The following is a 21,410-nucleotide window of genomic DNA, read 5'->3' on the forward strand; positions in this document are numbered from 1 at the left end:
AGCTTTCTCTCAAAATAAAGAGTGTTCCAGGAGGATTTTTTATCGGTTTCCAAACTACTCGTATCAACAGACATCACTGGGAACATCCTGAACTCTGGCCTTTAACGTAATGTCAGTTGTCAGGAATTTTTATCTAGAGATAACAGATATTCTGTCATGTGATGAGGAAAATGGGAAGCAGAAGAGATTATAGATTGGAGCCTTGATGATAGTGAAATACTGAGCGCAATATACAGACAGCACCCAGTACCATAACATTCTGTAGCACAGGGCGTGCAAGTCATTCTGCGGATGACTGTCTGAAATATCTGCAGTTTGTCACACATGGGTGTACCATGGCACCTGCATTTTGGGTATAGAAAACAATGGCTGTGTCTTGATGTAAAGTCTGACCATCGAACTACAGCAACATCCACAGCAACCTCCTGTCACTGGACGTCACCACCTTGATCAACCCTGTCATGGATATGTCGCCTGTCTTCTTCCTGCCATTGTTGAAATAAAAGAATATATATGTGTATTAAACATGTATAGAATGTAATGTCGTACATGGAAAAGTCTGGAAACAGTCCATTCCAAAAGGGAATTAATGGTTATAACAACGGAGCAGGAAAACATACTAAACCGAGGAATTATTCTATACACGTTACCAATAGTGTCAAGCGTCAGACCGTAACAAATAAAGATCCTCTTTAAGTTTGAATGCATTGACACTAATGAAAAGAGTCAAAGATGTTATGCTATGACTCACGTTAATCACTTCTATGTGCCCTTCAAATAACTAATAAATCAAATGGTGTATGTTTAAATTCTAAATTGACATAAACACGTAGGCGGATCCAGGTGAGGGGGCCGGGGAAGGGGAGCGCACCCACCCCCTTTTGTCCTGAAAGTTTATTAAATGACCATTGAAACTCTTGTTAAATGAAGTGTGCACCCCCCACCCACCCCCTCCCCTTTCTCAATAGTGTGCACCCGCTTTCTCAAAAAGCTGTATCCTCCCCTGAAACATGTCCGTAAATAGCTGAAGGATATTGAGAGGTTCTATTTCAGGACATGAACTTGACAACTTGCAAACTTTCTTATCGTTTCTCATATTACAGATCAAATATAAATAACAAACACTAACATTTAAACTTTATTATATTTTGTAAAATGAATGGACAACGGCAAAATACCAAATTGAGTTTGAGTGAGGTGAGTGCAATTTATTTAGTTACTCAAAGGAACGTTAGGATACCCTATTGAGATGAACACAAGCGAGTACATAACTCAATGACCCAAAACGTTATATGTAGCTCTGGTGGTGTTACCATAGATATAGTTTACAGTTAAACCGATTAAACTTTCCGGTAATATATGGCATAGCAGTAACATATGTTTATAGCACAATTTCATCAATCGGTATACATCATACTGAAGCTAACAGAAGCCAATAGAAGTATTTAGAAAGTGACTTTTGTGTTTAGTTTTGATACTTCGGAAATGGATTAAGAAGTATATACATTAAACTAAAAGCTAGGTGCCTGTATATACGCTTAAGTCAGCGAATACCAGTTTAACCAGATTAATTCTAACTTTATTTTCGGAGAGTTATCAGGGGACGCTACTCTTAATTTACGCATTTTTATTTTGTAGTTGTGTTTGATTCTAAGTAAAAAATGGTTCTGTAGAATTTTGTATTCACAATACAGAGTATAGAGTGCGTCTATTGAAATTGCCTATATGTATAGGCAACAGCAAATGAATAATCAATGGTCGGTTTACCAGTTGATGCAAGATGCGTCGTCTGCAGTGGGTAGATAACTCCCGATAAATCTAGCAAAACGGCGCGGAGCACAAAAGCAAGGATCTGTCGTACGACACTACAGCTTATCATATGTACCATTGACACCCGAATCTCACACGGCAACTGTTGTTGAGTGTTGAATGTGACCACCTGGATCAAGATCAAAGTAAACAAACATCGAATTGTAGGCCCAGTGTCTGAAAAATAGGGTTTTCTAGGTGACCCACTATACATAATTTCATAATATTAATAGCGACAACGTATCGCTGAGGTCATGTTATCGTGTTTTGATCTCATCTCATTTTACGTTAGGGAAAGATTTCCGCCCGTAACCCCCGTTTATATAGATGTTTTTTATAGAAAGTCTATCCTAACCCTAACCCTAAACCTAACATAATGCTGAATCTAAACCCTAAACCTAAACCCTGACCCCTTGAAATAATCATAGTAAGCGGAGGTTACGGGCGGAACTCTTAACGACCGAGGACTCTATTGTTTCAGAGGATGGAGATATGAGAAGGTCTGCCGCCCCCAGCCAGCTGAACCCAGCGAAAAGGACAAAGTTCTCTGTACCGTACAAGAACCCAATTTCTCCCAGTTTGCATGACAACCAAGTTGTGGTGCCAGAGGTAAATTCTAATTCTGCATGCACACTTGCAGATACTTATAGTAAGTGTTGGAGTTATAATGCAAATTTGATGTCATTTTCATGGAACTGGTGAAGTGGTGAAACTGATGCCAGTCTTTTTATCATAATGCCATGCATATGACAGAAGATTATCAAAAATGAGTGATGTTTGAATTTTCTTTTTCAGCATCACAAAACCAAGAACAATTTATCACAGCCAGACAAATTATATTAGTTTTTTACAGATATATATTCTGAACATATCTGAAGCCAGGCATGGCTGAAGCATGAATATAATATTGAAATACATTTTTCAAACAGGAAAAAAAGCATGGCAAATTGGGAGTAGGTGGGGTGTTATTTGTATCCTGAAAAATGCTCTCCTTTAACTGAGAGCAATATTAATATGTTACAGTAACTGTAACATTTCAGATAAACAGTTAATTATGTCTCAGAATCAGAAATTTAAATATTTTTGGATGTAAATGGTTGAAAATGGCAGCTTGATCTGTTAAACAAAAATATAACTGGTCAAGCCCTGTTCAATATGATCACTTACTGATTTCCGTGAAAATGCTTTGATGTAAGGATGAGGTGGGTCAGTGGTCTCAGTCCACAGTTTAATTAAGTGTTAATCATGTAGCATCCAGGAAGTACTTCTGTCTGTGGCTTAGAATCCCTGGTTTGTCAGCACAGTTGCCATATGCAGCATAATGCTGAGTGTTCTATTTTTGCAGCCAAAGAGAACTGTCCTGTCTGACCTTGTGTGTACATCAGATGCGTAAGTTAATACTATCATGGATACATTTTCATTTGTACATCTCGTAGGGTGTTCGAAAATGTGCTTACAGTAGAGCTGTAACAATACACTTTTGTAATGTGAAGAAGCAGTCCAGACATATTTGCAAGGTCATGGGGAAAGACTGATATGATAGAAAGTTTACAATTCATTTTCAGACATTTCATGTCCTAATATGTTGTGTGATATACAGGTATTTTTGTGTGAATGAGTCACTATTTACATGTTAGAGCAATAGTTACTTGTTGAATGGTTATTTTCATAGTCAGTTAAACAAAACTATTTTGCCCAGTTTGAAGTTGATAAATCACTTAGAATTCGTAAGTTAGAAATATGATATATTTTGAGAGTGAAAGTCATTTTCCATCTTACAGTTCATCCACCCCTTCAGATGACAGAGACGTTCAGGCTGAGGAGCCTGTGCATTCATCATGTGTCTCAGGTGGAAGCAATGTTGCACCACCTCTTCAGCAAGACATTGTTGTCGCTACACAGACCGAGAAGACACAAGCCTCATCAGCCATAAAGGCCAAATTCTCATCACCTCTTTTGGGAGTCAGCAAGTTCCGGTCTCCTTTGGGTAGAGTGGCTGAGAGGAATACTCCACACATTCAAAATGCTGGGAAAACTCACGCAGAAACAAGTAAATATGCCCAGTTATTTGTGATGTGCATGAACAAGTTTTGTTATTTTAAAACAGTAGATGTTACCAAAAAAGGGAGGGAAAAGATGAACAAATAAAGGGTAGAGTGAGTGAGTGAGTGAGTTGAGTTTAACACCGCTTTTAGCAGTATTCCAGTAATACCACGACAGGGGACACCTAAAAAAGGGCTTCACACATTGTACCCATGTGGGGAATCGAACCTGGGTCTTCGGTGTGACGAGCCAATGCTTTAACCACTAGGCTACCCCACTGCTTCCAAATGGTAGAAGTATATAATCTTATACATATAAGATCAAGCACAATGTATTATGTATGATTTCATGAATACTTCACAAGAAATGTCAATTTATGTTGAGTTGTGTTTCCCAGTTCAGCTATGATATTGAAGCTTTATTCAGTCTTAACCCTGTGGTTGTACATGTAAGTTAAAACAATATTGTTTTGCTGACCCTTCAAGAAAATGGTTGTGATGTGATGGCATTATTTGATTTATACATGGAGATTTAATCCTTGATATGCAGACACGTGCCACAAAAATATTGGTGCTGTAAACTGTGGCCACTCATAGACGATAAACTATCAGCCTGGTCTTGAGACATGTGAACTCTCTTGAGCGTCAAAGGCTAAAAGAAATTCAGTTACATCACATTCCGTTAGGTGGCTGACACGCCGCCTATTCCATCTGATTCGGTAAGCAATATAGCATAAGTGAGGATAAGGAAAAATATGTAATTTTTATGATTGATATTTTATACTTATCCTGACTCATGATCTGAAGAGCCCTCCCAACCATCCCCTCTCAGCACTATGGGTTTCACTGCAGGCCCTAGTGTGGGCGTATTCAGGAGAGAGTGAAGTGAGCATGGCTGAGGTCACGTGGGACGCTTTTGGTGGGAAAGTTGGGCTCTACACAGGTGAGTGAGAATTTGACTGTTCTTGGGAACAACAGGATTCAAGTTTCCACGTAACCGTCAAAAGGAGAAGGGAGATGAGCAATATAGCATGAGTCAGGATAAGTATAAAATATCAATTTTATCATAAAAGTTACATAATGGACATTCGAAGAAGAAAAACATTCTCATATCCATGGCCACATTGACATGATGTGTCATTTTTTACATTATTCTAAATAAATCATAATTAAGTGTACTCGTCATATATCTTAATCCTGTGTGCAAAACATTTAACTTCCTTATTCCATATGAATAATATTTAGGTGCACATTTGTCTTTCACATGTATATAAGATTTAAATGATGCAACAAAGTAAAGTAAATCCCATCCCATTTCGTAATACAACAAACTGGAAGATGCATATCTTGGAAGAACAGTAACTCTGCAAGCTGGTTCAAGTTGGAGTCTTTCTAAACTATTGGCTTGTGCCTTGTTCAATCAAACATCTATCCCCTGGATGCCAACTCTTGTTAGACGAGAAGGTTCAACCCAAATGTTTATGAAAATCAACTGTTTTTATATTGCAGCAATCAAAATTAATGTCTTTCCAGGATCATTCAAAGTAAATAATATAGCTTAGTATTTTTTCTTTTGCTTTGATTTGGACTATTGCATTATAATGTGTAGGTAATAGGTAGTATCTGATGTGTTCATTGAACCGTAAATGTTGTTGTTTTAAGGCATCTGTGAACTACGTGTCTGCATAATAGGAGGATACCGATATGTAGCTTATGATCAAAAAGCAATTCTGATTTCTAATTGTTAAAACATTTTAGCAAAAGTTGATCAGTTACTTTCAACTGCTTCAGGCACCTCAGCAACAAAGTCAGAAGCAACATCGCAGAAGAACTACCTCAGTGTTGTTTGGTGTAAACGGTCCAAGAAGAAGGTAGCTGCCTGGTTTATACTAATATATTAATCCTCTGATAGTCTAGAAGTAGACAGTCTGTCATATATCCGTTATCATGCTGATGGTGTGCATGACATCATAGTCTTTACTAAGTGATCATGATAGGTTTTGTTTTTTTCTGAATACCAGTATCTCATAGATACATTCATCTTCAATGGCATTGTAGGCAGTGAAATTAAAAATGTATACAGATGGATATAACAATATTTTACTAACAACATGGAATACTGAGGAGTGCACTTTAGACAATTACGCGTTTTTAAACTAACATGTCTAATATTGTTAACATGTATGCACATGTTTCTGGACAAATAGGTTTTTTTTCAATTTGAATCTCATATTTGCTTCAGCACAAGAAGTGGGAAGGAGATGGTGAGTAATTTTAGAGTGCTAGAAATACTCTTACAGTGTCCAACATTAGGGGGCTCTTGAGGTCTAGGATTTGAACAAAGGGATCCCCAGAAATCTAAATCTTCTACATGACCAAACAAGAACTCAGAGTCTCTCATGCTTAAATTTCCAAAACTGTATTGGCTGGAACTTCAGGCTAATAATTCTGTATTCATTCTGGAGTAAATTTTCTTGTAAATGTATAAAAAAAATCAAATCTAAATTGTACAACTGTTTGAAACCTTTCCAACCCATCTGTAGTAATTGCATAAACAATGGTACTAGGGCTGCGCAATATAACTGGTTTACCCGTATTTACCGGTTCAGACATGATACGTATTGCGATATGCTGATCGAAAACTGGTATTTTGACATGCATTCGGAAAACTTTGTAACACTCAGAAATCTTCGGATATTTCCGTTTTTTTAAATTGTTCCTTTCCTTGTTTCATGTGTGCCAAACATTTTTTACATTTTCATTTTGTCACGATTAAAAGTTTTTTATTAAAACCTAATCAAGCATAGTGATATTGTTGTGCTTTTGCTTTATAAATCAAGCATTAACTCGATTATAAGTGGTTTTTTGTATAAAAAAACTTCTTGCAATATATTGCAATACATATTGCAATATGTGCTTTCGCATCGCAGTATATCACAATATGAACATTCTTTGCAATACCCACCCCTAAATGGTACATTAAATACACTTGTGTTTTTTTTGTGCAGCTGTGCTGGTGACTCAAGGCAGAAGTGTCACTCTGTATGACATGGAGAGCAAAGAGTGAGTGGCCTTGATTACAACTTTTATATGTTACTGCATAAAATATACCAAAGAGTATTACAGCATTTTATTATATGTTGACCTTGAGTATTAGTGTATATGGTGTATTCTGTATGGTGTATACAAGCATTCTGTTCCAAGGTCTGACCCCTTGTCAACATGACCAAAGAGGTTAACTCTGTCAACAAGCCACAAAGTAGGGTTTTCATCCATCTTATGTGTAAGATATCGGAGCGGACAGAGAAAAGAAATGACATGTTTATTATGATGACAACAGTCGATGCTAGTTTGGAGAATGAAATACAAATGTTTTTATTCAGGATTGGTCGAGGCAGTGGTTACAAGGCCGGTGAGCTGGCGTCCCTGAAAGAAGATGAAACCCTTTGTGTTGGTGGCAAGGAAATACAAGTCAGTTGTGTAAAGATTAAGTTGTTTAAAGATTTGTCTTCTTACACTTGTTTCATCTGTGCCCTTCTTGAAAAAACAGTGAAACAATAGTATCAGTATATTTGAAGAATGTGTTGACAGTGTTGATGAATGAGTTTGTTTGAGACGCGAGGGTAGACAGAGCATGACACAAGGTGTGGTTGTACAGGTGTGTTTGTTCCTTACACAGGTCATGTCAGTGCTGACAGAGGGTAGACAGAGTATGACACAAGGTGTGGTTGTACAGGTGTGTTTGTTCCTTACACAGGTCATGTCAGTACTGACAGAGGAGCAGTTCACGTCAGGGAAGTGTTTTACCAGCTCTGCAGGTCCTGCCCCACTTGTTGCTGTTCAACACAACACAGGTGAATACAACACAGATTATTACAACACAGAGTAACAACACTCAGGTAAATAGAACCCAGAATAACAACACACAGGTAAATAGAACCCAGAGTAACAACACACAGGTAAATAGAACCCAGAGTAACAACACACAGGTAAATAGAACCCAGAGTAACAACACTCAGGTAAATACAATTCAGAGTAACAACACTCAGGTAAATAGACTGACTGACTGACTGAGTTTGGTTTTACGCCGCTTTTAGCAATATTCCAGCAACATCACGGCGGGGGACACCAGAAATGGGCTTCACACATTTTACCCATGTGGGGATTCGAACCCGGGTCTTCGGCGTGACGAGCCAACGCTTTAACCACTAGGCTACCCCACCGCCCCTCAGGTAAATAGAACCCAGAGTAACAACACACAGGTAAATAGAACCCGAGTAACAACACACAGGTAAATAGAACCCAGAGTAACAACACACAGGTAAATAGAACCCAGAGTAACAACACACAGGTAAATAGAACCCAGAGTAACAACACACAGGTAAATAGAACCCAGACTGACTGACTGACTGAGTTTGGTTTTTACGCCGCTTTTAGCAATATTCCAGCAACATCACGGCTGGGGACACCAGAAATGGGCTTCACACATTGTGCCATAGAACCCAGAGTAACAACACACAGGTAAATACAATTCAGAGTAACAACACACAGGTAAATAGAACCCAGAGTAACAACACACAGGTAAATAGAACACAGAGTAACAACACACAGGTAAATAGAACCCAGAATAACAACACACAGGTAAATAGAACCCAGAGTAACAACACACAGGTAAATAGAACCCAGAGTAACAACACACAGGTAAATAGAACACAGAGTAACAACACACAAGTAAATACAACCCAGAGTAACAACACACAGGTAAAAAGAACCCAGAGTAACAACACACAGGTAAATAGAACCCAGAGTAACAACACTCAGGTAAATACAATTCAGAGTAACAACACTCAGGTAAATAGACTGACTGACTGACTGAGTTTGGTTTTACGCCGCTTTTAGCAATATTCCAGCAACATCACGGCGGGGGACACCAGAAATGGGCTTCACACATTTTACCCATGTGGGGATTCGAACCCGGGTCTTCGGCGTGACGAGACAACGCTTTAACCACTAGGCTACCCCACCGCCCCTCAGGTAAATAGAACCCAGAGTAACAACACACAGGTAAATAGAACCCGAGTAACAACACACAGGTAAATAGAACCCAGAGTAACAACACACAGGTAAATAGAACCCAGAGTAACAACACACAGGTAAATAGAACCCAGAGTAACAACACACAGGTAAATAGAACCCAGACTGACTGACTGACTGAGTTTGGTTTTACGCCGCTTTTTAGCAATATTCCAGCAACATCAATTGTGGGGGACACCAGAAATGGGCTTCACACATTGTGCCATAGAACCCAGAGTAACAACACACAGGTAAATACAATTCAGAGTAACAACACACAGGTAAATAGAACCCAGAGTAACAACACACAGGTAAATAGAACACAGAGTAACAACACACAGGTAAATAGAACCCAGAATAACAACACACAGGTAAATAGAACCCAGAGTAACAACACACAGGTAAATAGAACCCAGAGTAACAACACACAGGTAAATAGAACACAGAGTAACAACACACAAGTAAATACAACCCAGAGTAACAACACACAGGTAAAAAGAACCCAGAGTAACAACACACAGGTAAATAGAACACAGAGTAACAACACACAGGTAAATAGAACCCAGAGTAACAACACAAAGGTAAATAGAACACAGAGTAACAAAACACAATGAAACAGGTACTGATAGATAACACTCAGGTAAATAGAACCCAGGTAACAACCCACAAGTTACCGATAATAACACAGACAGACTAAACACATAAGTAGAAGCTATTACCTTCAGTCAGATGTTATTATTGTTTGCATGCGGGTTCATCAATCCTGACAGAAGTCTTGTAAAATCTGCTGATACCACTCCATCTCTGTGTGGCTGTTTCATGATCAGGATATTTACTATGTTGCCTTGATTTTTGGCATTTGTCATTTCAGGTATAAAGAAACCATTCATGGATCCAAACAAGAACAAACATGATGTAGCCTCCAAGGTAGTGTTACATCTGAGTCTGTCAGAGTCTACTAACATTATTGAACTAGAGATTTGTGAAGTGAAATATCTTAGATTTGTTTGATTAATATAACTTATCTTTCCTTATCCTGACTCATGCTTTATTGCTTATCTCCCTTCTCCTTTTGACGGTTACGTGGAAACTTGAATCCTGTTGTTCCCTGAAGAATCGTAAAATCACTCACCCAACGAGTTGCCTCCCTTTTCCGACCAAAGCTGTCCCATGTGACTTGAGCCCAGCTCTTATTACTCTCTCCTTCATCGCCCAAGCAGATGGTTTGGCGGTCAGTATGGGTCCCTTTTGCGGATTATATCCTTTATATTTCGGCCTCTTTATCCAGATTAAGGCCGTGAATTGTATTTAGGTTCTATATATTACCTTCACGATGTAAGAATTTATGCAAAATTGAACTAATTGTTGTGCTTACTCTGTAGCGTGTCAATAATGCAGGCTACAGTTTTCAGCAGCTGATGCCCTGTGTGTTCTTCCTGTATCATTCATTCTTGCTCTTTAGTCTCATGTTGTAAATATTGTGCACATTTATCACCACTTCAGTTTAATAAATATTCATTAGCATTTACGCAAGGAAATGGAGAAAAGGAAGTGTGATAGCAGGGTAGCTGCTGATAGGGGTGCCTCTCAAGCATCAGAGTGTGAGTTGTTGGAGCAATCTTTGGAGATTCCTTCTGGGGTTTCTCCCGTCTCAGTCGCTCTTACAGAGACAGCTACACAGCCTCCCCCTAAGGGGAAACCCATCTTCGGGAAGAGACTGAGCAGCAGAGGTTAATTAAGAAAAGAGATCGTTTATATCGTTTAAGAAGACATCAACGTCGAAATCTACGACATCACAGCATTCATCTAGATCAACGAAGTCCACGAATGTAGCTACATCTTTCGAGAATGCCATGACAGCATTAGATAGGTCACCACAGGTTCTCAAACCGCACATTTTCTCAGAAGACGACGACTTTCACCTCTGCAGGGTTCGTGAACCCTATAGTTTGGCATGACATGCATGTGGACCCGTTTTTTTGTAAATATCTCTTCATCCAATGATCCAATCAATCTCAAACTGTGCAAGTGGATGTTTTGTCAGACAACCTAATCACATTGTAAATCATCGATTTTATGCATTTGTATTAAAGAATCTGTCTATGTAACTGTCAACAAAATAAACAGCAGAACGCAGACGGCTTGCAGAGGGAGGGAGCCAATGACCTGTAACAGCGGCAGTGTTGGGTCATAAAGGTAAATGCATGTGCAGTTCATGATAGTTACCTGTGCACTGCACAGTGATAGACCGTTTGGATCATTCACATTGACTACCTCTAGCTGTCATCATGAAAGCTTATTCAGATGATGCTAAACGTTTGATTAGAAATGTGTTTAATTTTTTTTAAAAAGAGAGCAAACGTAGCAAACCGATTTATAAGGTGTCCGATTACATGAAACGTACAACTTTTGCTCTTGGCATGAAAAAGAACATCGTGCTAAAAATTGTGAAAAATAAACCAACAACCAATAAACAAAACCTTGTACAAAAAGGTAGACATCCAAAGTTAGATTCTTTTGACATCAGGGTCATCAGAGATGTCATTCGCCTCCAATTTGCTAGAAATGAACACCTGTCCACAAGAAAGTTAAAACACATCCTTGCAGAGGATCACGACATTAATGTTTCTAGGTTTATGCTAAGCAAACTACTGCTCAAATTTGGATACAAGTACAAGAAGGTAGCAAACCAGAAACTTGTAATGTGTGAGAGATCTGATATTGTGAAAATAAGGTGTAACTATCTGAGAGAAATTAAGCAGGCAAGAGAGGATGGGTTCGAACCTATATATCTGGATGAGACCTGGGTCAATGCAAACCATACTGCTGCCAGACAGTGGCTACCCACTGATCCCAGTGATGGTAGGAAAATACCAACAGGCAAAGGTGAACGTTTAATCGTTCTTCATGCTGGTTCCCACCGTGGATTCCTACCTGGGTGTGATCTGGTATTTCGGTCATACAGAAATGAACTCAATGGTTTTCACACAGTATGTTGAGGAACAATTGTTGCCAGCTCTGCCTTACAAAAGTCTTGTTGTCATGGACAATGCTCCCTATCACAGTGTTCGAGATCCAAACAATAGGTGCCCAACTTCCAATACAAAGAAGTCAGATATGCAGCAATGGCTAACAAATAACAATATACAATTTTCAATTAAGGCCACTAAACCACAGTTGTACTCTTTGATTAAACCTAACAAACCTCCACCCACATATAACATTGACAACATGCTACGCCAACACGGCCATAAGGTCTTGAGATTACCACCGTACCACTGTGATCTCAACCCCATCGAACTTATCTGGGGAGACCTTAAAAGTACAGTGGCCCGGAAAAATCAATCATTCAAGTTGAATGATGTCAAGCACATTGTCAACACTGATATATGTGACATTGACATTGCACGCTGGCATGCATGTGTTGAACATGTCAAGAAGGTGGAGAAAGAGTACTGACTCAAAGATGGCTTGAAGGAGCGAACAGTTAATCCAGTTGTCATTCGTCTGGACACTGATGACTCCTCTGTGGAAGAATGGAGTGAACTTGATGATGTTTAATTCTGTTATTATATTTACAGATAATAATAGTATCCAGCCAGATATGCTCAAAGAAATATAACTTCTTTTAACAATGACAGCACTGACTAATTCCAATGACTTATAGTGTAACATGAAACACTCATTTCACATAAAATTATCATGAAAATAAAAATATTAACTATCTATATGCTTAAAGCTATTAGAAATGCATTGCTTAATTTGGAATGTGAACGACATCAAAACCTAACACTTTTGTCTTCATTCTATCTTTTCTTCAATGAGTGTGCATGATTGTGTGTGCTTGTGTCCGAGGGAACGGGGCTTTAACAGTTGTTGAGTTCTAACCATAGGTGGTCCGATTAATGATTTAGTGTAAATATACTTTCTGTGTTCTTTAAATGCATTTCTACTTAGGTACTGCATAAACAAAATATGACATTAACATTTTTAAAGATTTTAACCTACAGAATAATTCTCACTAATGGCTTTTGTGGTTAATGTTGAACAACTCAGAGGAACAAACTCCGTATGATGGTTAACAGTTGGCACCCACCTTACCCTATTCACGACCTGTGACACATCTTCATACCTGTCACGTGCATAGCTGACCTACATTGACGAACGTTGACCTTTATGACCCAACACTGCCGCTGTTACAGGTCATTGGCTCCCTCCCTCTGCAAGCCGTCTGCGTTCTGCTGTTTATTTTGTTGACAGTTACATAGACAGATTCTTTAATACAAATGCATAAAATCGGTGATTTACAATGTGATTAGGTTGTCTGACAAAACATCCACTTGCACAGTTTGAGATTGATTGGATCATTGGATGAAGAGATATTTACAAAAAAACGGGTCCACATGCATTTCATGCTAAACTATAGCTAACAATCATCAAAATCTTCACCGTCGAGAAGGAAACATTCATCTCAACATAGATCTTCGTCTACTACATCAGGAGAACAATCAACGAGTGTCACCTCAGTCTACTTGTTCTACTATTGTCTCTACACAAAACGCGTAAGCGTTCTTGAACCAGTCTATTAGTAATCAATCGACCTTGTCTCTACCGGCGCATATACAAATAAGGTTTCAACTATTCAACGTCATCATTCATCAACAGAGTAATACGACTGCATCACAAGTATTCGCGAACCCTCAGGGTATCCTACACTACTGTTGGACCAGAGTTTTGTGGCTCAACAGTGCTCAATGGAAATACAACCTACCGGTATCAGCCAATCTACTCCAACGGAATCGATATGCGATTCAATTCATGAGGAAGCAGCGATCTCGGATACTAATGTTCATGAATTGGAGGAATTATAACGAAAACATTCCCTCTGGATTATGGTAGCCTTATTCCTGTGGATTCACAGAATACATACAGAAAATCAAAAGAAATTTTAACACTAAGTCATAGCGATTCCTAGTGGTATACCTAATCTACCCCTGAGTTATCTTCCTTGATCCTGACGTCACTGTATTGTTCGCCTAGAACCCTTCATAATTTTCTGTATGGTCCACACGCATGACATGCAGAGAATCGAGTGAAATTTTCATTTCAAATCAAGTCTTCATTTCTTCATATATAGGTCAGTTACAAATCGCATTCCCTTTAATATTCAATCGCATTGCTGTTTTGCAGTTATATTATATATATTTCAAACGTATTTAGGATCTGAAAGTTTCCCGCCCTTTTTTGATTGACAAGTATGGTGCAGAGCAAATGTTTACAATGTCAGAAATTCATGGCGGATGTTGATCCCCACTCTCTGTGTGCTTCCTGTTATTAAGGCTTACCTTGCTCAATATCGGATCGATGCTTACTGTGTCAGGAAATGTCGGAAGAAGATTGGTTGTTGATGGACAAATCTCGTTCCTTACTTAGGAAGCGTAAACATTCATCGTCATCAGAATGCTCTAAGTCGAAGATAGTTCAGGGATCTCCCCTTTTATCTATAAAATCTGAACCGAAGTCTCGTTCCCTTTTATCTATAAAATCTGAACCGAAGTCTCGTTCTAGATCTAAACAAAAAACCTCTCCCCAATTGGATATAGCTGCGTTCTCAGAACTTTTGGCGGGATATAAATCCGATATCCAGGAGGCCATGGAAAAATCTGTACAGGATATGGAGATGAGGAATGACGGAAAATTTGATTGCCTGTCAAAACATTTGGAAGATCCTGTATTACCCGGCAAGACGGCAGACAGCCGTAGGGGTTTCGTGATCGATGGCAAGAGCCGGGAACCCAAGTCCCTTCTTATGGAAACCAGGGGTGCAATGACTCGGAAAGCCGGTTATCCAACCCTGGCCTACGTAGGAGGCCTGTCCCCTCAGGGGGAGAAGCCTAGGGCTTCAAGTGACGGGGATGGAGTCGTCCGAGCCGGGTCTGGATCCGGGGTGACCGTGGCTCAGGCCACACACCCCGCGTCTTTTGTCCCTGGGAGCCTGTCATCCGTGGCTGCTCCCTGTCGCATACAGCCTGCTACCTTCTCCCACGGGGAGACCGGGCGGCTAGGGTTTTACGGGTCTGACTCGGCTCAGACGGCACGTGATTCCCGCCCCAGCTCAAGCCAGGCCACTGGGTCGGCTGCTATGGATAAAGGTGTATCAACCCAGCAGTCTGATTTGCACGGGCCTGGCGGTTCAGAGGACACGGCTACGGACCCACAAGGTTATTTTGACATGGACAATCCGCCCTTAATTCCGTTAGTGTCTGATGTGACGGATCAGGAAGATTCATCGGTGTATCCTTTCTCACAACCGGAGTTTTCCATGAAAGAAGGCTTGTTGACAGAACAACCTATGGACATGTCAGCACAGGATTTTAAGCCGGGCTGGTCATTTAAAGAGAAGCTGGAACTTTTGCACAGACTTTATCCTAATACTCTACCACCACCGTCGGACGAACAGGAGATAGATATTCCCGTGGAACTTGGATTATCAGGTTGCCTTCCCCCGGAACGGATGCCCAGGCTGTCATTACCACATTCATCATCACTTAAGAAAGTGTTGGAGAATAACAACTTAGGCCTCTCTAAGGCTACGAACTTGAGTTCTTTGCCTAGGGTTTCTCATAAACCCATTAATTCCATTCATGATCGTGTTATCCCAGCCAATCAACCAAGTTTAGACAAGGACTTGAAACAGTTACAGGATGTTAGAGGCTCTGTACCTTCAAGAATTGTAAGGAATTGGATATGGCAGCCCGTTCGGCGATTGATACCCTATCTTATTCAAACTGGTTTTCTGCGTGAGTTCATGCTTTGCTCCCACCGGTGTTTCAAGATTATACGGGAGTTAGGAAAGACACTTTGATTTCCATGAATGCTCAAGAGGTGCGTTAGCGCATTCCTTTCTGGATGTAGTGTATCAGTCCTTAGCCAATGCGATGGCGACTCAAGTGAATATATTGGGACGAGCTATTGAGCAGATACAGCTGCTAGATTCAGTGAGGAATTTACCAGATGTTTCAAGGGATTTTCTATTGCACCAGCCCTTGGAATCGGATAACACCTTTTAATGGACAATGTCAACAGGCTATTGAAGCTAGAGATGCCTTGACGTTGAGGAACTTGAATCAACGTTTGGTGTCGGCTCTTTTATTCCAAAATAGAGGAAGGGCTGACACTAGATCTAGAAGAGGTTCCAGTGTTGCGTCTCGTTCTGCTCCATCTTCATCAAGTCGTAATCAGAACTTTCAGAGATCTGCCTTTGATCGGGCTTCGGATTCAAGAGCGCGTTCTACAAATGTGGCTTTTAGCAAACTTAGCAATAAATCAGCTACTGGAGAAACGGGCAATCATAGAACTTCCTCCAGGGGATCAGACATGCAGGTTTTATTCACCGGTATTCCTAGTCCCCAAGAAAGATTCGGACGAAATGCGCATGATAATAGACTTGAAAGTGTTGAACAAGCTATTTTTGAGGAAACAGCCAAAGTTCAGGATGGAAAAGTATAGATCTAATGGATGCGTATCTTCATATCCCTATTCATCCAAGATCTCACAAATGCCTAAGATTTGCGGTGAACGGTCGCAGGTTTCAGTTCAGGGTGCTGCCGTTCGGGATATCTCTAGCGCTGTGGTTGTTCACAAAAATAATCTCCTCGATTCTGGCTTTTCTTCATCAACGAAGGATTGCGATACACGGCTATCAGGACGATTTCTTGGCAAGGAATGTGGTGACAGCGGTTCTCATGAAGCAAACCAACTTTATAATCCACGTGTTTACACATCTGGGTCTAATAGTTCATCCTACCAAGTCAGAACTGGTCCCTTCTACGAGAATCAAGTTTCTGGGAGCAATCTTGGACTCAAGAGCAGGCCGTATTTATACTCCTCAGGATCGTTGGGTGGAAATATCAACCAAGATAACCAATATGTTACAGACGCCAACTGCATCAGTTCGTTCATGGATGTCCCTTCTAGGATCTCTCACTTCAATCCAGGATTATACTGTAAGAGGAAGACTAAGGTTGAGAATCCCGCAGATCTGGCTCAACCAGTCTCGGATGGAGGACTTGGAACTGCTCATAGCCTTTCCAGACATAATCTGAAGGGAGATATTATGGGGGACGTGAAAATGTTGCCAGGAGTTTCATTACGTCCTCGTTTACCGGATCTGACATGGGTTGGGGTGCACACATGGACATTTGGCAAATTCAAGGTGTGTGGAATCTGTCGGAGGTGAATCTACATATAAACTGTCGGGAGATGTTAGCACTGTTGAAAGCGTTTCGTTGCTTGGGGAATCGCTTGTACGGGAAGAGTCTCATGTTAGTGTCGGACAATTCTACAGTAGTGGCATACATCAACAAACAGGGAGGTACCAAATCTCAACAGCTCCTCGGGATCACTCAGGATCTGTATCAAGCAGTGGACGCTATAAATTGTTTAATTTTTAAACTTATCCTATCTCACGGTATGCACCTCTCTCTTCTTCTACGACCATGTGTGGAAACGTGCTGTAGGCTAAGTTGAATCAAATCTTGCTGGCCTCTGACCCGCCCTGACCTCTGCCCCCCACTCCGACATCAACACCTGTCAATCATCTCTGTAAGCGTGCCACTCGCTCAGATGATCATGTGACTACCTGTGCCTGTCATTCTCTTTCTTGTCGCTGCGTCAGGTGGACGTGTGCTTGGCTATGGAAAGTTTGTTTGCGATTCTCTACAACTATGGGAAAGTCTAATCGCAGTAGTTCTAAGAAACGAAAGCATTGTGACCAATGCAACAGTAATTTTTCAGCGGCGGACCCACATGTCTTGTGTGTAGACTGTTTAGGCAAATGTGAATGGTCCCGTCGCTGTACTTTCTGTATGGATCTTAACGATGATGATTTCTCGGCATATCACCGGGTGGCTGGTAGACGTTTATCCGATCATTATCGCGGTCAACTATCTGAGGGTCCATCGGCATCGAAACGTACCAAGGCCGAGCGTCGTAAATCTACGGCAGTCCGTCGTTCGAGGTCCCCATCTCCTACTAAGGATTTCCTAGAAGAGGCGTCTGATTCCTACCTTAATGAGAACTTAAGACAACTGTTTCCACCGCGTGGCCGTAACCCCATCACGTTGGAAGACTCGTCTCCACCTAGGGTTGTTGTGTTGACTACGTCCTCTCCACAACCTCATCTGTCTACGGTGGTTGTTACTTCGTCTGGTTCTCATTCGGTGGTTCAGTCGAATGTGTCACTTGATTCTAGACCACCACATTATTCGAGTGCGCCTCTTGCCTCACAAGCGTCGTTTCCTTTAGGCCAGATATCGGTGAGAGCGCTGCTTGTGTCCAATTCGGTGCTTCCTACTAGTACTCCCGGTTCGGCGCTTTCCCCCACTGTTCCCGGATCGGCGCTTACTACCGGTGTGCACGGTTCGGCGCTTCCTACCGGTGTTCCCGGATCGGCGCTTACAACTGGTGGTTTCGGTTCGGCGCTTACGGCGCTTATTACCGGTGCTCCCAGATCGGCGCTTACCTCCGTTTTTCCCGGATCGACGCTTCCTACTGGTGATCCCGGATCGATGCTTACTACCGGCATGCCTGGTTCGGCGCTTCCTTTCGGTGTTCCCGAATCGGCGCTTCCTCCTGTTGTTCCCGGTTTGGCGCTTCCTCCTGGTGTTTTGGGTTCGGCGATTACTTCGGGGGGTTTTGATTCAGCACTTCCTTATGCAGGCTGGGGGTCGTTGCTTCCTCAGGGTGCTCCCAGTGTGATGCATACTTACAATGTTCCCGGTTCAGCGCTTCCTTACGGGGTTCATGTTGCCCCGCTTACATATACTGGTCCGAGTTCGGTGCTTACCTCTCATGTATCGGGTTTGGCGCTTGGTCCTTCTACGTCGACCTTTGCTGTTAATAGCCGGGACCTTGCGACTTCGTCGTTGGCGCATGGGAGTGTGCCTCAACCAGCTGGTGGTTCGGTTCCTCGGCGGGAAGTACCTCGTCATACCTTGGTACCGCCTTTTGTTTCTTCGGTTCCTCCTATATCGGGACAGGTGGCCAGACCCATGTTGCCAGTTTCCTGGAATCCGGGCTCTGAGGTTTCAAGTGCTCAACCTTTGGACTTTGATGCTATGGTACTAGCGGTAGCGTCAGCGTTACGACAGCAGGTGCCAACTCCTCCTGCTCATCAGTCATCCCGTCCTTCGAGTTATCCAGCTCCTCCTTTACAAGAGGTTCATCGTTCGACAACGCCGTCTCCCTCGTCAGATGGTACGGCGATTTCCAATGGTAGCGTCGATGCTGTGGACATGCCTCAACTACTTGTCTGGATTGCTGATAGTCTGCGATTACAGCGGCGGATTTATTATCCAGTTTTGACATGAAGCCAGGTGATTATGGGTCTATCACGTTCCCCGCCTCGACCGTGTATTACTCAATTGGCAGCGTCGTTGGACGAGGCCTTCGGTAACCTCAGGAAGGTGAAGGATGGGTTCGCGGCTCCCCGCTTCAACTTAGCATCCGCTCATGTTCATGGTTTCTCTACGCGTATCGTCTCCCTTCCGGTGGATGATGATGTTTCATTGCTAGGGACTAAACAGAAGGTTTTCTCGCCGTTCCTGGTTGAGGATCATGAGCTGTTACATTTGGATGGTGTCATACCACTCAACATGGTGTTGACGACTACCGAAGCAGTGGCTATGTCGGTTGCACATGCCACGTCCCATCAACAAGCGTATATTCGGGCAGCTATGGTCTTGTTGCAAGAGCAATTCCAGACCATTCTAGATCAGTTAGATCACTTCTTTTCGTACATCACAGCTGTACGTCGCAGGGGGCCTTTGAACTTATCCTCTTGGGAGGACCCGCCGTGATGTTGCTGGAATATTGCTAAAAGCGGCGTAAAACCAAACTCAGTCAGCTCTCGGGAGGATCGGTTCCGTACTGATCTTTTTCGGCAGCCATGGTCTGGCAGGTCTTTGTTTAACGGAGCTGTTAGAGATGTTGCTAACAGAGTGGGCCAGGACGCTCATTTACAAGTGTCAGTGGAATTGTTGAAGTTCCAGCGTTTTGCAGGTTGAGGAATCGTTGCGCCAACGAAGGCCAGCCCGTTAAGTTCCTGTGAATCCTGATCTTCGTGCGGGTTCTGCTGCTTCCTTTCGTGGGAGAGGCTCCGGTGGCAGAGGACGACTCAACCGTCCACGTCGGGCGTCCACTACTTCACGATCAGCTTCCGTGTCCGACCAACCCACTTCGCAAAAACCAGCTAAACAGTGACTTTAGACATTAGACGGCGCCTTGGTTCTTCCACCTCCAGTCGTGCCAATTCTGACGTCCCCAGTAGGCGGTCGGCTTGGGTCTTATGCTCCCAACTGGACCATCTTGGGAGACCCCTTCGTCCTCTCCCTGTTGTCCACGGGTTTTCAGCTGCCACTCATAGGGGATTCTCCCCTCACTTTGCTTCCGGAGCGCAGAACGTATCCCGCTCGACAGACGGCTGTTCTGCGATCCACAATCAATACCTTACTCGAGAAACTTGCGATCGAATCCCTGGATCCGGTTCCTACCGCCCTGGGGTTCTATTCTCCAATCTTTCTGGTCCCCAAGAAGGATTCGGACAAGCTGAGTTTAATCTTCAACATGAAGGTGTTCAACAAGAGGTTTCTGCAGCCTCCGCCCCATTTTCGCATGGTATCGGTGGCACTCCTCAAGACCATTATCAAGACAGGAGATTTCATGGTCAGTTTGGACCTCCAGGATGCTTACCTGCACATCCCGATCTTCCCAGCTCATCGCAAGTTCCTTCGGTTTGTCTTCGAGGGCACCCACTATCAGTGGCGTGTCCTCCCGTTTGGAATTTCTTCGGCCCCGTGGCTATTCACACGGGTAACGAAGCCTATCACGAGCTTCCTTCACCGCAAGGGGATCGTGTTCGAAGCCTACATCGACGACTGCATTCAGGCACAGAACGATTATGCTCTTCTCCTTCGTCACATGCAGTTTGCGATACGGCTTCTTCGCCAATTAGGCTGGTTAATCAATCAATCTTCGTTTGTCTTCTGCTCCTGAGTCCTTTCTCACCTTTGGTACGTTAGGGAGATTGGTACTGAAAGTTAAACTAGTTGAGCATCCGAACTATTCCCTCTTTCACCGCCTTCCAGTGTGTGTCTGTGGGGGGTAGTTTCGAAGCAGGGACTGGCCAGATTAAGGTCCTCGACTTTAATTCACTGGGGTCACCTGATAAATCGTGGGGCGGTGGGGCCTACTTGCCAAACTGCGTCCTTTTGCTTGTCAAAAGTTGCGGCCGAAAACCACATTAATTCGGGAGCACCCACTCCCTAGAGTTTTTGTGCTGTGTAAGCTAAGGGGTTACATGAAGAAACCCATCTCAAGTTGGAGTTTGCATATCGGGAGTTGGTGCTTTCTCCTGGCCTCCTTGGGTTATGCGTTTTTCCTGGTGGTAGGAACGGGGTAATCTGCGACCCGCCTACCAACCGTGGG

General features: G+C 42.4%; 1 protein-coding gene across 3 annotated transcripts in view; it reads left to right on the forward strand.

Annotated features, from left to right (window-relative positions):
• Window positions 1–1,650: 1,650 nt before the first annotated feature.
• LOC124288883 (DNA repair and recombination protein RAD54B-like) overlaps window positions 1,651–21,410 on the forward strand; it is a 49,095-nt gene continuing 29,335 nt past the window's right edge. Inside the window, exons 1-10 of one of the 3 annotated variants that reach the window (XM_046725464.1) lie at window positions 1,651–1,955; window positions 2,291–2,418; window positions 3,155–3,198; window positions 3,591–3,859; window positions 5,652–5,722; window positions 6,094–6,115; window positions 6,860–6,914; window positions 7,235–7,322; window positions 7,609–7,705; window positions 9,796–9,851. In XM_046725464.1, the coding sequence (XP_046581420.1) occupies window positions 2,302–2,418; window positions 3,155–3,198; window positions 3,591–3,859; window positions 5,652–5,722; window positions 6,094–6,115; window positions 6,860–6,914; window positions 7,235–7,322; window positions 7,609–7,705; window positions 9,796–9,851 (819 nt within the window). In that variant the 5' untranslated portion in view covers window positions 1,651–1,955; window positions 2,291–2,301. Of the gene's footprint in view, window positions 2,008–2,290; window positions 2,419–3,154; window positions 3,199–3,590; window positions 3,860–5,642; window positions 5,723–6,093; window positions 6,116–6,859; window positions 6,915–7,234; window positions 7,323–7,608; window positions 7,706–9,795; window positions 9,852–21,410 lie in introns of all 3 variants that reach the window. The other 2 variants (XM_046725463.1, XM_046725462.1) reach the window with 2 other exon arrangements.

This window comes from Haliotis rubra, unplaced genomic scaffold (assembly GCF_003918875.1).
Source record: "Haliotis rubra isolate DU_JTF1 unplaced genomic scaffold, ASM391887v1 Scf428, whole genome shotgun sequence".
Classification (NCBI taxonomy): Eukaryota; Metazoa; Mollusca; class Gastropoda; order Lepetellida; family Haliotidae; genus Haliotis; species Haliotis rubra.